The 22480-nt window shown below is 49.2% G+C and overlaps 2 protein-coding genes across 2 annotated transcripts; both read right to left on the bottom strand.

Moving 5' to 3' along the window:
- Nucleotides 1-5196: 5196 nt before the first annotated feature.
- LOC142599349 (uncharacterized) lies at nt 5197-6701 on the bottom strand. Its single transcript, XM_075739215.1, is given in 2 exon segments — nt 5197-6620; nt 6623-6701. Coding segments are annotated over 2 exon segments (1503 nt in total).
- A 5369-nt stretch (nt 6702-12070) lies between these two features.
- LOC142599348 (uncharacterized) lies at nt 12071-13575 on the bottom strand. Its single transcript, XM_075739214.1, is given in 2 exon segments — nt 12071-13494; nt 13497-13575. Coding segments are annotated over 2 exon segments (1503 nt in total).
- Nucleotides 13576-22480: the final 8905 nt, after the last annotated feature.

The raw sequence follows: 22480 nt of genomic DNA, 5'->3' as shown, positions 1-22480 counted from the left end.
GACTGCCAGTGCTGGGCTGGACATCCAAAGAGAGGGTCCCTTCTGTCCCGATCCAGTGTCGGGGAGGTTTCAATACGATCCCAAGAGCGAGATTAAGACACAAAGTCAAATGCTGTATACCGGAAACAGTTTTTATTATGAAAAAAGTAAAAAAAAGGTAAAGGTAACTGATAAGAGCGATAGGACAGAGCAGAAAAGAAAGGCAGAAAACCACGCAAGACTCCGGGATAGAATCACTAGAATAGTCACTGCCACGGATCCACAACGTCTCGGGGGGTCCAAAACTCTCATTCTGCAACGGCGGACGAAGGTGCAGATCCACAACGTCCCATGGGCGGAGGCGCGGTTCCACCCTAAGCTCCCATCTGGGGACTAGAATCTCCCTGGATACCAAATACCACCTGTTTCATTTCGCCATCTCCAGTCCATTCTCCCAATGGAAGTATTACCATAAATGTAAGTCAATTTACAGTTAGATCGCCCTAGGAAGTTTCCAGTATTGATGTTTGTTGTGGTTTAGGCCCAGCCGGCAGCAAGGTACCATGCGGCCGCTCGCTCACCCCTCCCCCAGCACGATGGGGAGGAGAAGTATAACAAAAGGCTTGGGTCGAGATAAGGACAGGGAGAGCTCACTCACTAATTATCGTCACGACCAAAACAGACTGAACTTAGAAAGGAGATTCATCTAATTTATTACTAAACAAAACAGAATAGAGCAATGAGAAAATAACATCAAGTCTTAAAACACCTCCCCCCCACCCCTCCCATCTTCCTGGGCTCAACTTCACTCCTGGCTTCAACCTCCTCCCCCCTCAGTGGCACGGGGGAGGGCGGGGGAGCGGGGAATGGGGGTTGCGGTCAGTGCAGCGCACGTTGTTTCTGCCACTTCTTTGTCCTCAGGGGGAGGACTCCTCTCAACGTTCCCCTGCTCCAACATGGAGTCTCTCCCACGGGCTACAGTCCTTCACGAACTGCTCCAGCGTGGTCTCTTCCATGGGGTGCAGACCTTCAGGAGAAAACTGCTCCAGCGTGGGTCCCCCACGGGGTCACAAGTCCTGCCAGCAAACCTGCCCTGGCGTGGGCTCCTCTCTCCATGAGTCCATAGGTCCTGCCAGGGACTTGCTTCAGCCTGAGCTTCCCATGGGTCACAGCCTCCTTCGGGTGCCTCCACCTGCTCCGGCCTGGGGTCCTCCACGGGCTGCAGGTAGAATCTCTACACCCCCTCATCCTTCCTCCATGGGCTGCTGCAGGGGGACAGCCTGCTTCACCATGGTCTTCACCACGGGCTGCAGAGGGGGGGTCTCTGCTCCGGCGCCTGGAGCACCTCCTCCCCCCTCCTCCTGCACTGACCTTGGTGTTACATCTTCGCACTTCTCTCTCCGGCTGCAAACACTTCGCCCAACTGTTTTTTTTTCCCCTTCTTAAATATGTTATCACAGAGGTTCTGATTGGCTTGGCCTTGGCCAGGGGCGGGCCCATCTTGGAGCTGTCTGGCATTGGCTCTGTCAGACACAGGGGTAGCTTCTAGAAGCTCCTCACAGGAGCCACCCCTATAGCCCCCACCCGCTACCAAAACCTTGCCACGCAATCCCAACACAATGTTGTTGGAGGCTATACAATATTCTCCATGAGTTGGGTATCGTATTGGCCAGGGCAGTGATGTACTGTCTTCCCAATAGGTATAATTTTTAATTTCACTGTAGTTGCCCACCAACCATTTAGGGGAAATGGGGAAAGCAGTCCATGGCCAACTTTCTAAACCTAACGATCCACCACAAACTCAACACTTAGTAAGATTAAAAGCATTAGCTACTTGTTGGCCTAAAGCAACAAACTCATTTTGCCATAACAATTTTGGGGAGGGAGGAGTGCAGAAGCTTCCCCCAATATTAAAGATGGCGATAATGGCCAGCCAAAACTCTGTTTGAGATAGTACACTACACATCCTATAAAAATTAACAAAACAATCCCTGACAAAACTCCACAGGAGATCAGCAACTTCAAGTGTTCATGAATTCCTTCAGACAGGCTCCAGAACCTTCACCTGAAAGAGAAAAGAAAACAAACTTGGTTCCCTTCCAGGAACCAGAAGAGAGTTGTGGTTAGAAGGATGGAATAATTCACCTTGTGTTAATCTTGTGTTCCTTCCCATGGGCATCTTTTGCTTTCCAGGCATACTTATTCATTGGGGTTTCCAGTACCAGGGGTACGGCCCCCACAGTGGGGAGTTCGACCAAAATGGGCTGGCCCGGAAAGTGTGACGGATTCTTGGGATAATCAGAGCCGCATGGGGCTGGCATAATGGTTGGAGCCTTTGGACAAAATGCTGTGATTTTTGGGCATCCATTTATTCCCCAATGACTGTTGACACCAGTAACTGCGTCCCATAGTCGTTTGGCCCATCCGGGCTTATGCAGCTTAAGAAAGCGCTTCAACAAACCATTAGTTCTTTCTACAATTCCATTTGCCTGTGGATAATGCGGAGTATGGTGTACCCACGAGATTCCTTCCCGAATTTCCCACTCCTGGACTATTTTAGCAGTAAAGTGAGAAACATTATCTGACTGAATTGACCATGGTTTGGGGAAGGTGCCAAACCACCTTTTCAAAGCTTTCACCGTGTTTTCTCCAGTAGCTCTGGCAAATGCTTCGGCCTGGACTAACCCTGACACTACCTCTACTCCAACCAACACATAATGTTTCCCTTCTGACTTTCAGAAAGGACCAATGTAGTCCACTTGCCAGGTTTCCCACAGCCCTTTTCCCCTCCCTCAAGTGTAGGGGATTGTCTTCCAGGGGGTGTCTTTCTAAGCGGGTATGACATTGTTCGCAAGCGGACACACAAGTCTTACATTCCTCCCTAGTAACGGGCCAACCTCGAGCTTGGGCCTCACAGTAGAGGTCTTTGATCCCCTCTTTACATGTAACCATTCCAACAATCACTTCCAGTCTTCCGCTATTTGGGTGTTCTGAAGGGGAGCTAATTCGGCTAACTTGTCAGCTTTGCCATTCCATTGGCTAACAGGAGTATTATCCTGTTGATGGGAAGCCACCCAGGCTACCGCAAACTTTCCTTGTCTAGCAGTGGTCAAAATATCCTGCCATTTTTCTTTCTGTCATACGGGTATCCTGTTGACTTCCCACTCGTTTTGTTCCCAGAATGGAAGCCGTTCAGTGCAGCCTTTGAATACGACATAGGAGTCAGTATAGATATAGACAGGAGAGGTAGATTGGGCTTCGTGTTGGAAAACACTCCACACTGCAACTAATTCCCCTACTTGAGCACTGCCTTCCCCTTCAGTGATTATTTGTTTATCTGCATCTATGCAGAGCGCTACAGCTTGATATTTCCAAGTTTTTCCTTCTCGCTTAGAGGAAGCATCAGTAAACCAAGCATTCTGCAATTCCTCGGAAAACAGAGGGGCCACGTACTACGGGAGGAAGTTCAGGTGTTTCTCTATTTGGGCCCACCTCTTCTTGGATGGTTAACCTCTTTGTGGCTCCCTCAGACACTGAAAAAATGTCACAATAGTGTTCTATCTGAGCACACCATTTCCGCACAGAGGCTCTCTGAGCCACCCCATCAGGGGGCAGAGTTCCTGCTAAAATCATTTTGATTACCTTAAAGGGGCCTCTAAGCACTAATGGCTGTTGCCGAATGGTCCGTTCAGCCTCTCTCAAGGCTAAGCTGACGACAAACAAACCCTTTTCCCAGGTTGTATATTGGTTTTCGGCATCTTTAAAACTACGGGAGTAGAACCCAATAGGCCGAGTGGGTCCTTCAGGGCCCTTTTGCCATAGATGTATTGACAGTCCAGTCTTGGCAAATCCCCATTCAATATGGATGGGGTCTGTGGGGTGAATGGGGCCAAGAGCTTGATGGGCAGTTGCTTCAAACACTAGCAACCACAATGCTTCTTCATGGGGTTCAGTCCATTCCCACTGGGCCCCTTTTCGTAACAAGTCATACAAAGGTCTTGCAATAATCGAAAAATCAGGGATATGTTTTCTCCAAAACACAAGTAATCCTAATACATGCTGCAAATCCTTTTTTGACTCTGGCATTTTAATCTGATCTAATGAGGAAAGGGTGTCCGGTCATTTCTCCTTTCCACCAGATTCCTAAAAACTTTACTTCACTCAAGGGTGTTTGTATCTTCTCCGGTGGAATTTTCAACCCCAAACTTTCTGAGTGGGAAATTATATTATCCTGAGTTATCCGAACTTTCTCTATTTCATCCCCTCCCACAAGAATGTCGTCGATATATTGGTAAACTCTGACCTCCTTCTCTGTCTGAATTACCTCTAGCTCCTGCGCTAACGCGTGGTGGGCTAGAGTGAGGGAATGCTTATATCCCTGTGGGAGTCGGGTGAAAGTGAATTGTTGGCCTTCCCAGGTAAAAGCAAAGCGATCTTGGTCCTCAGGCTGCAGGGGAACCATAAAAAACATGTCCTTAACATCCACTGTCGCCATGACCGGGTGGGCTCGTTCCTGGATTGTAGCTATAAACTCGGTAATGTTTGGTACTGCTGCTGTCAATGGACCGGTATTTGCATTGAGCCTGCGATAATCTACTGTTAATCTCCACGTGCCATTAGGTTTTCGTACTGGCCACACTGGAGAGTTAAAAGGAGAATGGGTCGGAATCACAATACCTTGTCCTTTTAAGTCTTCTAATACAGGGGTTATTCCCTCTCTGGCCCCCAAAGGTATCAGATAAGGCTTAACATTTGTGAGCTTCGAAGGGGGAAGTAGTGGCGCGGCTTGTAGCAGCTGAATATCTACAGTGGAGGAACCAAATGACCACTGTGTCCCTTAATTATCAGTCCGGGTCTTCCCTTTCAGAACATCAAGTCCCAAGAGGTTGAATGGAAGCTCTCCCACTACCATAGCCACTGTAGTGGCACTATCTTCTCCCGGCAGACACAGGCTGACCATTGCCAATGCCTGTAGTTGAACATTGCCAAATGCATCTGCCATAAACAGTGTTTGCTTGGAGGATGTAACTCCGCAATTAGTGGCATTTTTCATTTTAATAACTGAAATTTGAGCACCAGTATCTATCAAAAATGTGACCAGAACTTGTTTTGGTCCTACGAGGCCTGTAATTAGCAAATCACCCCGGTCATTCTCAGTGAGCTGTCTGATATGTATCCAACCTTCGCCCCTCCGCTCACCATTGAAGGGCGAAGGATCTAGTTTCCCGCTGGGTTTTGGGAGGCATTTATTTCTGATAAATTAATCAAGGGGGGAGCACTGGGAGCAGTATCCTCAAAATCCACTTCTCCATTTGCTGATTTAGTGGGCCATCTTGTTACCAACTTTTCTAATTTGTCTGTTGGCAGTCCGTCCATTAAGTCACATGGGATCCCCTTCCGTTGTCCCTCCGCCCACAGTCTGTTGCGTTTGTTCGGGACATCTCTCCCTCCCGGTGGTTTGGAGAGAGGTACTCTCCTATCACTCCCGGGGCGTGGAACTATTTTTACTTCCGCTCGCCTCAAGCCCCTGGAGTCTGTTTTGGTGGTTGAAAGGTTAACGGGGCCATACTTGCACCCATAATTGATCAGTTCTTGGGCCACCTCCCCCCAGGTCCACATTTTCCTGTCCAAGGGTCGGCGGTGTGGTGTAAGTCCTTCTAAAGCAGCCGCAACTCTGTCACCTTGGGGCATCGCTTGTATTTTTCCCTGTAATTGTATACCAATCGGTTTCAAGGAATCGGGGAGTCCCCTTATAAGGGGGGTCATCCGTTCGGGATCTACTGGCATCATCATTGGGGACTCCTGTCTAGGCTCCAACTTTCGATCATACATCACTTGCAGACAAACTGCCTTCTGCACACTCTCTACTAATTGATCCACAGTCCCCATAATCGCAAGAGGGTCCCCCCTCTCCAGGGGGTTCAACCTACCCGCCCAATAGGCTGCCTGTTGGGTCAAAGACCAGGGGGCACAGTGGTTCCCAGTAGTTAAAAACACCCCTGGTCCCCAGTACCCTTCCACCTCTCTTTCACTTAACAGAATCTGGTCCCCCCCAGACAGCGACACTCTCCACACATACTCAATTTCTGATTCCTTAGGGGTTCGGCCAAATTCCTTTTTTAATTTCACCAACTCGACAGCGGTATAGGGGACTTCCTTGGTTGTAACTTGGGAGGAGTGGTCCTGCTCATCATCATAAACGTACTCAGTCTTGACCAAGGGTCGCAACGAAAGCGGCTCTAATTTCTCTACTCTCTCTTTTGCTGCCTGCAGGTCATTAAAGGGGTAGCCAATTTCTGATCTTGGGGGAATTTCCTCACAGGTAGTGTCTGCAAGGAGCTGCTCCTTAAGGGCAGTCTGTAAATGTTTCACTTGATCCTTTTCCGCTTTAAGTTCTTTTAATTCTGCCACTTGCCCCTGAAGGGACCGAGTAAGGCTTTGAAGGGGTTCGATAGTTAGGGACTCCACAGTATGACAACGATCTCGAACCTCTACTGCGGCAGCCAAGCTAGCACCAAGAACGGCACAAATAATCGCTTTTCCTTTTCCTGCTCTTAGTCTCGCATCTTTGTGCAAGGCGCTCATTCGGTCAACCACGCTCTGCAAATTATGCCAATTTCCCTGAGCCCAGTCTACCCCGGCACAGAGGGTCACGCTTCGTGTTTCTCCAGAAAATCAAACAAAACTTCCCTTCCCGAAGGAACGGTTCTATCATCACTCATTTTGTTTAAAGCGGTCGTCTCAGGAAGGCAGCATGCAAGTTTCAAAAAAAAAAAACCACAAGCCCTCCCCTGTTACGTTCCGGAGAGGAAGGCAGCACACAGTTTTCAAACAAAACAACAAGCCCACCCCCCTTACATTCCTGAGACGTCTCACGTATTTGGGAAACCATACGGCACTCTCATCTCAAGGGATCCTGTCCGTGACGCCAATTTGAATGTCCTAATCCAATATTGGGGAGGTTTCGATACGATCCTAAGAGCGAGATTAAGACACAAAGTCAAATGCTGTATACCGGAAACAGTTTTTATTATGAAAAAAGTAAAAAAAAGGTAAAGGTAACTGATAAGAGCGATAGGACAGAGCAGAAAAGAAAGGCAGAAAACCACGCAAGACTCCGGGATAGAATCACTAGAATAGTCACTGCCACGGATCCACAACGTCTCGGGGGGTCCAAAACTCTCATTCTGCAACGGCGGACGAAGGTGCAGATCCACAACGTCCCATGGGCGGAGGCGCGGTTCCACCCTAAGCTCCCATCTGGGGACTAGAATCTCCCTGGATACCAAATACCACCTGTTTCATTTCGCCATCTCCAGTCCATTCTCCCAATGGAAGTATTACCATAAATGTAAGTCAATTTACAGTTAGATCGCCCTAGGAAGTTTCCAGTATTGATGTTTGTTGTGGTTTAGGCCCAGCCGGCAGCAAGGTACCATGCGGCCGCTCGCTCACCCCTCCCCCAGCACGATGGGGAGGAGAAGTATAACAAAAGGCTTGGGTCGAGATAAGGACAGGGAGAGCTCACTCACTAATTATCGTCACGACCAAAACAGACTGAACTTAGAAAGGAGATTCATCTAATTTATTACTAAACAAAACAGAATAGAGCAATGAGAAAATAACATCAAGTCTTAAAACACCTCCCCCCCACCCCTCCCATCTTCCTGGGCTCAACTTCACTCCTGGCTTCAACCTCCTCCCCCCTCAGTGGCACGGGGGAGGGCGGGGGAGCGGGGAATGGGGGTTGCGGTCAGTGCAGCGCACGTTGTTTCTGCCACTTCTTTGTCCTCAGGGGGAGGACTCCTCTCAACGTTCCCCTGCTCCAACATGGAGTCTCTCCCACGGGCTACAGTCCTTCACGAACTGCTCCAGCGTGGTCTCTTCCATGGGGTGCAGACCTTCAGGAGAAAACTGCTCCAGCGTGGGTCCCCCACGGGGTCACAAGTCCTGCCAGCAAACCTGCCCTGGCGTGGGCTCCTCTCTCCATGAGTCCATAGGTCCTGCCAGGGACTTGCTTCAGCCTGAGCTTCCCATGGGTCACAGCCTCCTTCGGGTGCCTCCACCTGCTCCGGCCTGGGGTCCTCCACGGGCTGCAGGTAGAATCTCTACACCCCCTCATCCTTCCTCCATGGGCTGCTGCAGGGGGACAGCCTGCTTCACCATGGTCTTCACCACGGGCTGCAGAGGGGGGGTCTCTGCTCCGGCGCCTGGAGCACCTCCTCCCCCCTCCTCCTGCACTGACCTTGGTGTTACATCTTCGCACTTCTCTCTCCGGCTGCAAACACTTCGCCCAACTGTTTTTTTTTCCCCTTCTTAAATATGTTATCACAGAGGTTCTGATTGGCTTGGCCTTGGCCAGGGGCGGGCCCATCTTGGAGCTGTCTGGCATTGGCTCTGTCAGACACAGGGGTAGCTTCTAGAAGCTCCTCACAGGAGCCACCCCTATAGCCCCCACCCGCTACCAAAACCTTGCCACGCAATCCCAACACAATGTTGTTGGAGGCTATACAATATTCTCCATGAGTTGGGTATCGTATTGGCCAGGGCAGTGATGTACTGTCTTCCCAATAGGTATAATTTTTAATTTCACTGTAGTTGCCCACCAACCATTTAGGGGAAATGGGGAAAGCAGTCCATGGCCAACTTTCTAAACCTAACGATCCACCACAAACTCAACACTTAGTAAGATTAAAAGCATTAGCTACTTGTTGGCCTAAAGCAACAAACTCATTTTGCCATAACAATTTTGGGGAGGGAGGAGTGCAGAAGCTTCCCCCAATATTAAAGATGGCGATAATGGCCAGCCAAAACTCTGTTTGAGATAGTACACTACACATCCTATAAAAATTAACAAAACAATCCCTGACAAAACTCCACAGGAGATCAGCAACTTCAAGTGTTCATGAATTCCTTCAGACAGGCTCCAGAACCTTCACCTGAAAGAGAAAAGAAAACAAACTTGGTTCCCTTCCAGGAACCAGAAGAGAGTTGTGGTTAGAAGGATGGAATAATTCACCTTGTGTTAATCTTGTGTTCCTTCCCATGGGCATCTTTTGCTTTCCAGGCATACTTATTCATTGGGGTTTCCAGTACCAGGGGTACGGCCCCCACAGTGGGGAGTTCGACCAAAATGGGCTGGCCCGGAAAGTGTGACGGATTCTTGGGATAATCAGAGCCGCATGGGGCTGGCATAATGGTTGGAGCCTTTGGACAAAATGCTGTGATTTTTGGGCATCCATTTATTCCCCAATGACTGTTGACACCAGTAACTGCATCCCATAGTCGTTTGGCCCATCCGGGCTTATGCAGCTTAAGAAAGCGCTTCAACAAACCATTAGTTCTTTCTACAATTCCATTTGCCTGTGGATAATGCGGAGTATGGTGTACCCACGAGATTCCTTCCCGAATTTCCCACTCCTGGACTATTTTAGCAGTAAAGTGAGAAACATTATCTGACTGAATTGACCATGGTTTGGGGAAGGTGCCAAACCACCTTTTCAAAGCTTTCACCGTGTTTTCTCCAGTAGCTCTGGCAAATGCTTCGGCCTGGACTAACCCTGACACTACCTCTACTCCAACCAACACATAATGTTTCCCTTCTGACTTTCAGAAAGGACCAATGTAGTCCACTTGCCAGGTTTCCCACAGCCCTTTTCCCCTCCCTCAAGTGTAGGGGATTGTCTTCCAGGGGGTGTCTTTCTAAGCGGGTATGACATTGTTCGCAAGCGGACACACAAGTCTTACATTCCTCCCTAGTAACGGGCCAACCTCGAGCTTGGGCCTCACAGTAGAGGTCTTTGATCCCCTCTTTACATGTAACCATTCCAACAATCACTTCCAGTCTTCCGCTATTTGGGTGTTCTGAAGGGGAGCTAATTCGGCTAACTTGTCAGCTTTGCCATTCCATTGGCTAACAGGAGTATTATCCTGTTGATGGGAAGCCACCCAGGCTACCGCAAACTTTCCTTGTCTAGCAGTGGTCAAAATATCCTGCCATTTTTCTTTCTGTCATACGGGTATCCTGTTGACTTCCCACTCGTTTTGTTCCCAGAATGGAAGCCGTTCAGTGCAGCCTTTGAATACGACATAGGAGTCAGTATAGATATAGACAGGAGAGGTAGATTGGGCTTCGTGTTGGAAAACACTCCACACTGCAACTAATTCCCCTACTTGAGCACTGCCTTCCCCTTCAGTGATTATTTGTTTATCTGCATCTATGCAGAGCGCTACAGCTTGATATTTCCAAGTTTTTCCTTCTCGCTTAGAGGAAGCATCAGTAAACCAAGCATTCTGCAATTCCTCGGAAAACAGAGGGGCCACGTACTACGGGAGGAAGTTCAGGTGTTTCTCTATTTGGGCCCACCTCTTCTTGGATGGTTAACCTCTTTGTGGCTCCCTCAGACACTGAAAAAATGTCACAATAGTGTTCTATCTGAGCACACCATTTCCGCACAGAGGCTCTCTGAGCCACCCCATCAGGGGGCAGAGTTCCTGCTAAAATCATTTTGATTACCTTAAAGGGGCCTCTAAGCACTAATGGCTGTTGCCGAATGGTCCGTTCAGCCTCTCTCAAGGCTAAGCTGACGACAAACAAACCCTTTTCCCAGGTTGTATATTGGTTTTCGGCATCTTTAAAACTACGGGAGTAGAACCCAATAGGCCGAGTGGGTCCTTCAGGGCCCTTTTGCCATAGATGTATTGACAGTCCAGTCTTGGCAAATCCCCATTCAATATGGATGGGGTCTGTGGGGTGAATGGGGCCAAGAGCTTGATGGGCAGTTGCTTCAAACACTAGCAACCACAATGCTTCTTCATGGGGTTCAGTCCATTCCCACTGGGCCCCTTTTCGTAACAAGTCATACAAAGGTCTTGCAATAATCGAAAAATCAGGGATATGTTTTCTCCAAAACACAAGTAATCCTAATACATGCTGCAAATCCTTTTTTGACTCTGGCATTTTAATCTGATCTAATGAGGAAAGGGTGTCCGGTCATTTCTCCTTTCCACCAGATTCCTAAAAACTTTACTTCACTCAAGGGTGTTTGTATCTTCTCCGGTGGAATTTTCAACCCCAAACTTTCTGAGTGGGAAATTATATTATCCTGAGTTATCCGAACTTTCTCTATTTCATCCCCTCCCACAAGAATGTCGTCGATATATTGGTAAACTCTGACCTCCTTCTCTGTCTGAATTACCTCTAGCTCCTGCGCTAACGCGTGGTGGGCTAGAGTGAGGGAATGCTTATATCCCTGTGGGAGTCGGGTGAAAGTGAATTGTTGGCCTTCCCAGGTAAAAGCAAAGCGATCTTGGTCCTCAGGCTGCAGGGGAACCATAAAAAACATGTCCTTAACATCCACTGTCGCCATGACCGGGTGGGCTCGTTCCTGGATTGTAGCTATAAACTCGGTAATGTTTGGTACTGCTGCTGTCAATGGACCGGTATTTGCATTGAGCCTGCGATAATCTACTGTTAATCTCCACGTGCCATTAGGTTTTCGTACTGGCCACACTGGAGAGTTAAAAGGAGAATGGGTCGGAATCACAATACCTTGTCCTTTTAAGTCTTCTAATACAGGGGTTATTCCCTCTCTGGCCCCCAAAGGTATCAGATAAGGCTTAACATTTGTGAGCTTCGAAGGGGGAAGTAGTGGCGCGGCTTGTAGCAGCTGAATATCTACAGTGGAGGAACCAAATGACCACTGTGTCCCTTAATTATCAGTCCGGGTCTTCCCTTTCAGAACATCAAGTCCCAAGAGGTTGAATGGAAGCTCTCCCACTACCATAGCCACTGTAGTGGCACTATCTTCTCCCGGCAGACACAGGCTGACCATTGCCAATGCCTGTAGTTGAACATTGCCAAATGCATCTGCCATAAACAGTGTTTGCTTGGAGGATGTAACTCCGCAATTAGTGGCATTTTTCATTTTAATAACTGAAATTTGAGCACCAGTATCTATCAAAAATGTGACCAGAACTTGTTTTGGTCCTACGAGGCCTGTAATTAGCAAATCACCCCGGTCATTCTCAGTGAGCTGTCTGATATGTATCCAACCTTCGCCCCTCCGCTCACCATTGAAGGGCGAAGGATCTAGTTTCCCGCTGGGTTTTGGGAGGCATTTATTTCTGATAAATTAATCAAGGGGGGAGCACTGGGAGCAGTATCCTCAAAATCCACTTCTCCATTTGCTGATTTAGTGGGCCATCTTGTTACCAACTTTTCTAATTTGTCTGTTGGCAGTCCGTCCATTAAGTCACATGGGATCCCCTTCCGTTGTCCCTCCGCCCACAGTCTGTTGCGTTTGTTCGGGACATCTCTCCCTCCCGGTGGTTTGGAGAGAGGTACTCTCCTATCACTCCCGGGGCGTGGAACTATTTTTACTTCCGCTCGCCTCAAGCCCCTGGAGTCTGTTTTGGTGGTTGAAAGGTTAACGGGGCCATACTTGCACCCATAATTGATCAGTTCTTGGGCCACCTCCCCCCAGGTCCACATTTTCCTGTCCAAGGGTCGGCGGTGTGGTGTAAGTCCTTCTAAAGCAGCCGCAACTCTGTCACCTTGGGGCATCGCTTGTATTTTTCCCTGTAATTGTATACCAATCGGTTTCAAGGAATCGGGGAGTCCCCTTATAAGGGGGGTCATCCGTTCGGGATCTACTGGCATCATCATTGGGGACTCCTGTCTAGGCTCCAACTTTCGATCATACATCACTTGCAGACAAACTGCCTTCTGCACACTCTCTACTAATTGATCCACAGTCCCCATAATCGCAAGAGGGTCCCCCCTCTCCAGGGGGTTCAACCTACCCGCCCAATAGGCTGCCTGTTGGGTCAAAGACCAGGGGGCACAGTGGTTCCCAGTAGTTAAAAACACCCCTGGTCCCCAGTACCCTTCCACCTCTCTTTCACTTAACAGAATCTGGTCCCCCCCAGACAGCGACACTCTCCACACATACTCAATTTCTGATTCCTTAGGGGTTCGGCCAAATTCCTTTTTTAATTTCACCAACTCGACAGCGGTATAGGGGACTTCCTTGGTTGTAACTTGGGAGGAGTGGTCCTGCTCATCATCATAAACGTACTCAGTCTTGACCAAGGGTCGCAGCGAAAGCGGCTCTAATTTCTCTACTCTCTCTTTTGCTGCCTGCAGGTCATTAAAGGGGTAGCCAATTTCTGATCTTGGGGGAATTTCCTCACAGGTAGTGTCTGCAAGGAGCTGCTCCTTAAGGGCAGTCTGTAAATGTTTCACTTGATCCTTTTCCGCTTTAAGTTCTTTTAATTCTGCCACTTGCCCCTGAAGGGACCGAGTAAGGCTTTGAAGGGGTTCGATAGTTAGGGACTCCACAGTATGACAACGATCTCGAACCTCTACTGCGGCAGCCAAGCTAGCACCAAGAACGGCACAAATAATCGCTTTTCCTTTTCCTGCTCTTAGTCTCGCATCTTTGTGCAAGGCGCTCATTCGGTCAACCACGCTCTGCAAATTATGCCAATTTCCCTGAGCCCAGTCTACCCCGGCACAGAGGGTCACGCTTCGTGTTTCTCCAGAAAATCAAACAAAACTTCCCTTCCCGAAGGAACGGTTCTATCATCACTCATTTTGTTTAAAGCGGTCGTCTCAGGAAGGCAGCATGCAAGTTTCAAAAAAAAAAACCACAAGCCCTCCCCTGTTACGTTCCGGAGAGGAAGGCAGCACACAGTTTTCAAACAAAACAACAAGCCCACCCCCCTTACATTCCTGAGACGTCTCACGTATTTGGGAAACCATACGGCACTCTCATCTCAAGGGATCCTGTCCGTGACGCCAATTTGAATGTCCTAATCCAATATTGGGGAGGTTTCGATACGATCCTAAGAGCGAGATTAAGACACAAAGTCAAATGCTGTATACCGGAAACAGTTTTTATTATGAAAAAAGTAAAAAAAAAGGTAAAGGTAACTGATAAGAGCGATAGGACAGAGCAGAAAAGAAAGGCAGAAAACCACGCAAGACTCCGGGATAGAATCACTAGAATAGTCACTGCCACGGATCCACAACGTCTCGGGGGGTCCAAAACTCTCATTCTGCAACGGCGGACGAAGGTGCAGATCCACAACGTCCCATGGGCGGAGGCGCGGTTCCACCCTAAGCTCCCATCTGGGGACTAGAATCTCCCTGGATACCAAATACCACCTGTTTCATTTCGCCATCTCCAGTCCATTCTCCCAATGGAAGTATTACCATAAATGTAAGTCAATTTACAGTTAGATCGCCCTAGGAAGTTTCCAGTATTGATGTTTGTTGTGGTTTAGGCCCAGCCGGCAGCAAGGTACCATGCGGCCGCTCGCTCACCCCTCCCCCAGCACGATGGGGAGGAGAAGTATAACAAAAGGCTTGGGTCGAGATAAGGACAGGGAGAGCTCACTCACTAATTATCGTCACGACCAAAACAGACTGAACTTAGAAAGGAGATTCATCTAATTTATTACTAAACAAAACAGAATAGAGCAATGAGAAAATAACATCAAGTCTTAAAACACCTCCCCCCCACCCCACCCCACTTCCTGGGCTCAACTTCACTCCTGGCTTCAACCTCCTCCCCCCTCAGTGGCACGGGGGAGGGCGGGGGAGCGGGGAATGGGGGTTGCGGTCAGTGCAGCGCACGTTGTTTCTGCCACTTCTTTGTCCTCAGGGGGAGGACTCCTCTCAACGTTCCCCTGCTCCAACATGGAGTCTCTCCCACGGGCTACAGTCCTTCACGAACTGCTCCAGCGTGGTCTCTTCCATGGGGTGCAGACCTTCAGGAGAAAACTGCTCCAGCGTGGGTCCCCCACGGGGTCACAAGTCCTGCCAGCAAACCTGCCCTGGCATGGGCTCCTCTCTCCACGAGTCCATAGGTCCTGCCAGGGACTTGCTTCAGCCTGAGCTTCCCATGGGTCACAGCCTCCTTCTGGTGCCTCCACTTGCTCCGGCGTGGGGTCCTCCACGGGCTGCAGGTAGAATCGCTACACCCCCTCATCCTTCCTCCATGGGCTGCAGGGGGACAGCCTGCTTCACCATGGTCTTCACCACGGGCTGCAGAGGGGGGGTCTCTGCTCCGGCGCCTGGAGCACCTCCTCCCCCCTCCTTCTGCACTGACCTTGGTGTCTGCAGATGTTCTTACATCTTCTCACTCCTCTCTCTGGCTGCAAAAGCTCTCTCTAACTGTTTTTTTCTCTTTCTTAAATATGTTATCACAGAGGCGCTGATTGGCTTGGCCTTGGCCAGCAGCGGGTCTGTCTTGGAGCCGGCTGGCATTGGCTCTGTCAGACACAGGGGTAGCTTCTAGAAGCTCCTCACAGGAGCCACCCCTGTAGCCCCCACCCAAAACCTTGCTACCAAAACCTTGCCACGCAAAACCAACACGGTTACCTTTACCTTTTTTTTCCTTTTTTCATAATAAAAACTGTTTCCAGTATACGGCATTTGACTTTGTGTCTTAATCTCGCTCTTGGGATCGTATTGAAACCTCCCCGACACTGGATCGGGACAGAAGGGACCCTCTCTTTGGATGTCCAGCCCAGCACTGGCAGTCAGGGTTCCAGGAGGAGCTGTGCTTCAGTACCAATCACCTCTGAAGCAGCTCGAATCCCTTCATAGGCTGCCAATATCTCCTTTTCCGTTGGAGTGTAGCGGGCCTCGGATCCTCTGTATCCCCAACTCCAAAACCCCAGGGGTCGACCTCGAGTCTCCCCTGGTGCTTTCTGCCAGATACTCCAGGTAGGGCCATTCTCCCCGGCTGCGGTGTACAGCACATTTTTCTCATCTGATCCTGCCCAGACTGGCCCAAGAGCTACGGCATGAACTATTTCTTGGTTAATTTGTTCAAAAGCTTGTCGTTGCTCAGGGCCCCATTGGAAATCGTTCTTCTTCCAGGTCACATGATAAAGAGGCCTTACAATGAGACTGTAATTCGGGATGTGCTTTTGCCAGAAACCCACAACACCTAAGAAAGCCTGTGTCTCCTTTATGTTGGTTGGTGGAGACATGGCTGCTCTTTTGTTGATCACATCCATTGGGATCTGACGACGTCCATCATGCCATCTTATTCCTGAAAACTGGATCTCCTGCGCAGGCCCCTTCACCTTACTTCGTTTTATGGCGAAGCCAGCCTGCAGCAGGATTTGGATTATTTTCTTCCCTTTCTCAGAAACTTCCTCTGCTGAGTTGCCCCATACAATGATGTCATCAATGTATTGCAGGTGCTCTGGGGCTTCACCCTTTTCCAGTGCAGTCTGGATCAGGCCATGGCAGATGGTGGGGCTGTGTTTCCACCCCTGGGGCAGTCGATTCCAGGTGTACTGGACACCCCTCCAAGTGAAGGCAAACTCTGGCCTGCACTCTGCTGCCAAAGGGATCGAGAAAAATGCATTAGCTATATCAGTTGTGGCATACCACTTGGCTGCCTTTGACTCCAGTTCATATTGAAGTTCCAGCATGTCTGGCACAGCAGCACTCATCGGCGGTGTGACCTCATTCATTCTTCATTCTACCGTCAGCCTCCACTCTCCATTGGACTTCCGCACTGGACGTATGGGACTGTTAAAGGGTGAGTAGGTGCTGCTGATCACTCCCTGACCCTCCAGTTGACGACTCAGCTTATGGATGGGAACCAGGAAGTCTCTGTTGGTGTGGTATTGCTACTGGTGCACAGTTGTGGTAGCGATTGGCACCTGTTGTTCTTCAACCCTCAGCAACCCTACAATAGAAGGGTCCTCTGAGAGACCGGGCAAACTAGACAATGGTTCAATTTCCTCCGCTTCCAAGGCAGCTATTCCAAAAGCCCATCTGTATCCTTTTGGGTCCTTGAAATACCCTTTCCAGAGGTAGTCTATTCCCAGGATGCACAGAGCCTCTGGGCCAGTGACAATGGGGTGCTTTTCCCAGTCGTTCCCAGTTAGACTGACTTCGGCCTCCAACAGAGTCAACTGTTGGGATCCCCCTGTCACTCCAGAAATAGAGATGGGTTCCACCCCTTCATAGCTCGATGGCATTAAAGAACACTGTGCACCGGTGTCCACTAGAGCCTTATACTCCTGTGGGTCTGATGTGCCAGGCCATCGGATCCACACGGTCCAATTAACCCGGTTGTCCCTCTCCTCCACCTGGCTGGAGGCAGGGCCCCTCTAGTCCTGGTCATCATATTCACTACTCACCTCTTGCAAAAAGGACTTAGAAGTCCCTTCAAGAGGATCATAAGTGCGATCGGGCATTTCACTTGGTCTGGGGGGCTGCCCGGTGGAAACTGGAGCAGCATTTTTCCTGGAAGAATCCCCTTTTCTGACTGTCTTGGCTTGCAGCTCACATACTCGTGCCCGCAGGGTTGAGGTAGGCTTCCCATCCCATTTCCTCATGTCTTCTCCATGGTCACGCAGATAAAACCACAGGATACCTCGTGGTGTGTATGCTCCATATCCCCTCTCCGGAGCAGAGGAATGCTTACTCCTAACAGCTGAAATACAGGTCTGTGCCAGTGGGGAGTAAGATATAGCCTCTTTGAGTGTCTGGACCTCCCAGGACAGTTTCTCCACAGCCGAGACGAGGGAGGAAGAAAGGCTCTCTTCATATTGCCGGAGTCGGCCAGCCACTTCGTCCACTGTGGGTGCCTCTTCACTTTTCCAGTCGATTACTGCCAGTGAGTTGGCGTACGATGATGGTGCGCTCCGTACACATTTCCGCCACATGGGTCGGGTATATTGGACTTCATCAGGGTCTGTGGGTAACTGTCCAGATTATAATAAACCATCTCCCACATGGCTAATTCCCTCAGATATTGGATACCTCTCTCCTTAGTGGTCCACTTGCCTGGCCGACAGATGACATCTTCGCTGAAAGGATACCTTTCCCTCACACTTGAAAGAAGTCGCCTCCAGAGGGTAAAGGCCTGTGCCTTCTTCCCAATTGCCTTGTCAATGCCCCCTTCCCTAGACAGGAATCCCAGCTGCTTGGCCCCCCTGCCCTCCAGTTCCAGGCTACTGGCCCCGTTATCCCAGCAGCGGAGCAGCCAGGTGCTAATGTGCTCCGCTGGAAGGCAGCTGAAATCTTTCCGCATATTTCGCAGCTCCCTCAGGGACAGGGATCAGGTGATCACTTCTGGTTCTGGCTCTTCTTCCTGTTCTTGTGATGGTCCCTTTTCATCATCATAGAATCACAGAATCATAGAATCTTTGAGGTTGGAAAAGACCTCTAGGATCATCAAGTCCAACCGTCAACCCAACACCACCATGTCCACTAAACCATGTCCCAAAGTGCCATGTCTGCATGCTTTTTGAACACCTCCAGGGACGGTGACTCCACCACCGCTCTGGGCAGCCTGTTCCAATGCCTGACCACTCTTTCGGTGAAGAAACTTTTCCTAATATCCAACGTAAACCTCCTCTGGAGCAATTTGAGGCCATTTCCTCTTGCCCTATCACTTGTTGCTTGGGAGAAGAGACCAACACCCACCTCGCTACAGCCTCCTTTCAGGTAGTTGTAGAGAGCAATAAGGTCTCCCCTCAGCCTCCTCTTCTCCAGGCTAAACAACCCCAGCTCCCTCAGCCCCTCCTCATAAGACTTGTGCTTCAGTCCCTTTACCAGCTTTGTTGCCCTTCTCTGGACACGGTCCAGCAGCTCAATGTCTTTCTTGTAGTGAGGGGCCCAAAACTGAATACAGTATTCAAGGTGTGGCCTCACCAGAGCCGAGTACAGGGGCACGATCACTTCCCTACTCCTGCTGGCCACACTATTCCTGATACAAGCCAGGATGCTGTTGGCCTTCTTGGCCACCTGGGCACACTGCTGGCTCATGTTCAGCTGGGTATTGACCAATACCCCCAGGTCCTTTTCCGCCAGGCAGCTTTCCAGCCACTCTTCCCCAAGCCTGTAGTGTTGCATGGAGTTGTTGTGACCCAAGTGCAGGACCTGGCACTTGGCCTTGTTAAACCTCATACAGTTGGCCTCAGCCCATTGATACAGCCTGTTCAGATCCCTCTGCAGAGCCTTCCTACCCTCAAGGAGATCGACATTCCCTCCCAACTTGGTGTCATCTGCAAACTTACTGAGGGCGCATTCAATCCCCTCATCCAGATCATTGATAAAGATATTAAACAAGACTGGCCTCATGACTGGGCCCTGGGGAACACCACTTGTGACCGGCAGCCAACTGAATTTAACTCCGTTCACCACAACTCTCTGGGCTCGGCCTTCCAGCCAGTTTTTTACCCAGCGAAGAGTGCACCCGTCTAAGCCATGAGCCACCAGCTTCTTTAGGAGAATGCTGTGGGAGACCATGTTGAAGGCTTTACTGAAGTCCAGGTAGATAACATCCACTGCCTTTCCTTCATCCACTAGACGGGTCACCTGGTCATAGAAGGAGATCAGATTGGTCAGGCAGGACCTGCCTTTCATGAACTCATGCTGGCTGGGCCTGATCCCCTGGTTGTCCTGCACACGCTTGGTGAGCGCACTCAAGATGAACCGTTCCATAACCTTCCCCAGCACCAAAGTCAGGTTGACAGGCCTGTAGTTTTCCAGATCCTCTTTCAGGCCCTTCTTGTAGATGGGCGTCATATTGGCAAGCCTTCACTAAGTGAACAGATTTCTTTGTGTACTTCTTTTTGTGTATAGGGGCGAGTGATACTGGTATGGGTTGATCTTTTGGCTCGGCTACAGTGCCTGTTGCGGGGGCTTGGGTATTCGCAGTGCCTGTGGGTCTGTGTCCTGGTTTCAGCTGAGAGGATTGATTTTTCTTCATAGTAGCTAGTGTGGGGATATGTTTTGGATTTGTGCTGGAGACAGCATTGATAATATAGAGATGTTTTTGTTCTATGGACCTGTTGTTGAGCAGTGTTTACGCGGGGCCAAGGCCTTTTCTGCTCCTCGCACCGCCCTGCCAGCGGGACGGCTGGGGGTGCACAAGGAGTTGGGAGGGGACATAGACAGTACAGGTGACCCAAACTAGCCAAAGGGGGTATTCCATACCATGTGACATCATGCTCAGCATAAAAGGGGGCTAGCCGGGGAGGGGCGGTAGCGGCTCCAGGACGCGTGGCTCGGGGACAGTCCGGTTTCGGGACAGGTCTGAGCGTGTGGTCTGAGTTGTACGGTCCTCGGGTGAGAAACTGCATTCTGTATCACCAGTTTCGTATACTCTGTTACGTACTGTTTTGTTTTGTTTTGTCTTCCCCTCTCCCTTTGCTATCCTAGTAAACTGTCCTTATACCAACCCACCAGGTCTTGTCTTTGCCTTCCCATTCTCCTCCCCATCCCACTGGGAGCGGGGGGGGGAGTGAACGAGCGGATGCGTGGTGCTCAGCTGCCGGCTGGGGTAAAACCATGACAGTCTGTTGTCCCTCTCTTCCCCTTGATGGTGCTGTCTAATATCAAGCAGTGTTTGATAGATCGTGGCCAGGGCCCAGCACAGTGTGGTAAATTGTGTCTCCTTTAGAATACCCACAGCATTTTTCTTTCAAATATTCTACCATTTTATCAGGGTCTTGCAGTTGTTCGCAATGAAGCTCCAAACCATTGGGGGTGAAAAGGTCTCTAGATACCCGCCCATACTCTCCCACATGCCATTCCAGCCCTGACTATTCAGCCTCGGGGAAGATCCCAGGGTGGTATTCTTGAAATAATTTTTGGTAACCCTGAACAGGACTTGAAAATCTAGCAACTTGAGACCTAGCAATAGGAATATACTGGCCTGAACATTCCAAGGGTATCCAAAATTCTCAAAAATTCTTGTAACCAACCAAAAGGGAAAAGGGGAGGTGAAAGAGTGGGAGAAGGTATCCCCCCCTGTCTTCCCCATAGATTGGGTCCAGTTATTAATCAATTATGAGAGATGTTGTCCAAGGTACGGGCATGACAGAAATGCTACATGCAAATACCAGCTCAGACTCATGACGGTGGATGATATCTTATCATAAGTCGATATCACACAATACAACAATATGAGAACAGGAAACCCTCTCCCAGAGGTGATAAACAGCGCCACAGGGATTACATAGAGTAAACACGGGTTTACAAACCAGAGCCATGTGACCAAACAGAACATCATTATGACCAGCGACTGTTTCAATAACATTATAAATGCTTATAACAACTTTGTTTTAACACACTTGGGTCAGACCTGTCATTATCACAACCCTTTGGGCCCCACGTTGGGCACCAAAAAGGACTGACGTGGTTTAGCCCCAGCTGGCAGCTGAGCACCACACGGCCGCTCACTCATTCCTCCCCCAGTGGGATGGGGAGGAGAATGGGAAGGAAAAGGCAAAGCCTCGAGGGTTGGGATAAGGGCATTTTACTGGGACAGCAAGGGAGAGGGAAACAATCAACAGTCCTGATGATAACAGAATATTCACAATGGGTGATAACAGAAAACAATTTATCAATCCAAGGACCCACCGACTCAGACGGTCCCAGAGCCGCGCCGAACCCGCCCCTGCCCGACTAGCCCCCTTTTATGGTGAGCATGATGTCACATGGTATGGAATAGCCCCCTGGTCAGCTTGACTTACTTACCTGTCCTGGCTCCTTGTGAAAATTAACTCTATCATAACCAGGACAAGGCAACATCAAGGTCATTTTTTTATCCCCAAAAGTAGTATTTTTCCAGTATAAGTTAAACATGCTAAGCAGTATATACTAATCCACCACCACTAAAGCAAATTTCATTATTTTGTTAACATAGGTTTGAAATTGTATCCATTGACACCTGGCATTCAAATACCCTTCTCCATATGGCATTTCATAGTCTTTCTATCAATTTCTTAATTTGACAAATACATTTCTCTCAGACTTAGAGATATCAAATATTTGGTGTTAGGAAATACCAACATGAAAGCTGCCTCCCCCTACCTCTGGTAACTTTCCAGCAGCTGCTTTGGGCATGCGTTGGACACCCGGGACCCCGGAGGAGCCCCCCAACCCAATTTCAGAACTCTCTGGAATGTCAAGCTGCGCAGGTGCAAAACATCTGCATGTTACCACCCCGAGGGTGGTCCCTGAGGGGCAGAACAGAATATAGGTGAGCACAGGTGCCACACTGTTGTTGGCCCACCACCTGTAGACCAAGACCTGCGGACCAAGACACTTATGGATGGGAACCAGGAAGTCTCTGTTAGTGCGGTATTGCTACTGGTGCACACTTTTCGCAGCTGCTTATTCTTGGAGTGTTAACACTGAAGACTTCATGAAAAGCTTCTATTCATTATTTTTCAAAAATTGGATTTGATGTATTTTATATAAAATATTTGAAGACCTATCTTTTATGAATGTATACTCAATATGTATATACTACTTCTGACGTTGCCATTTGCTATCAATCTAACAAAGTAACATCCTACTAAATGTTGGTGATGCATTTGTATTAAACTCCAAACCAAAATTTTGTTGCAGAGGATAACTGTTTAATTTTTCATCTTTTCTATATATTTCAGTTGTTTTAAGTAGAGATTTTTATGGGCATTGCATCTGATCTCAGTGACGCTCACAAGTACC

The sequence above is a fragment of the Balearica regulorum genome, chromosome W, assembly GCF_011004875.1.
Source record: "Balearica regulorum gibbericeps isolate bBalReg1 chromosome W, bBalReg1.pri, whole genome shotgun sequence".
In the NCBI taxonomy this organism is placed as follows: domain Eukaryota; kingdom Metazoa; phylum Chordata; class Aves; order Gruiformes; family Gruidae; genus Balearica; species Balearica regulorum.
This window is presented reverse-complemented; position numbering and strand designations above follow the sequence as displayed.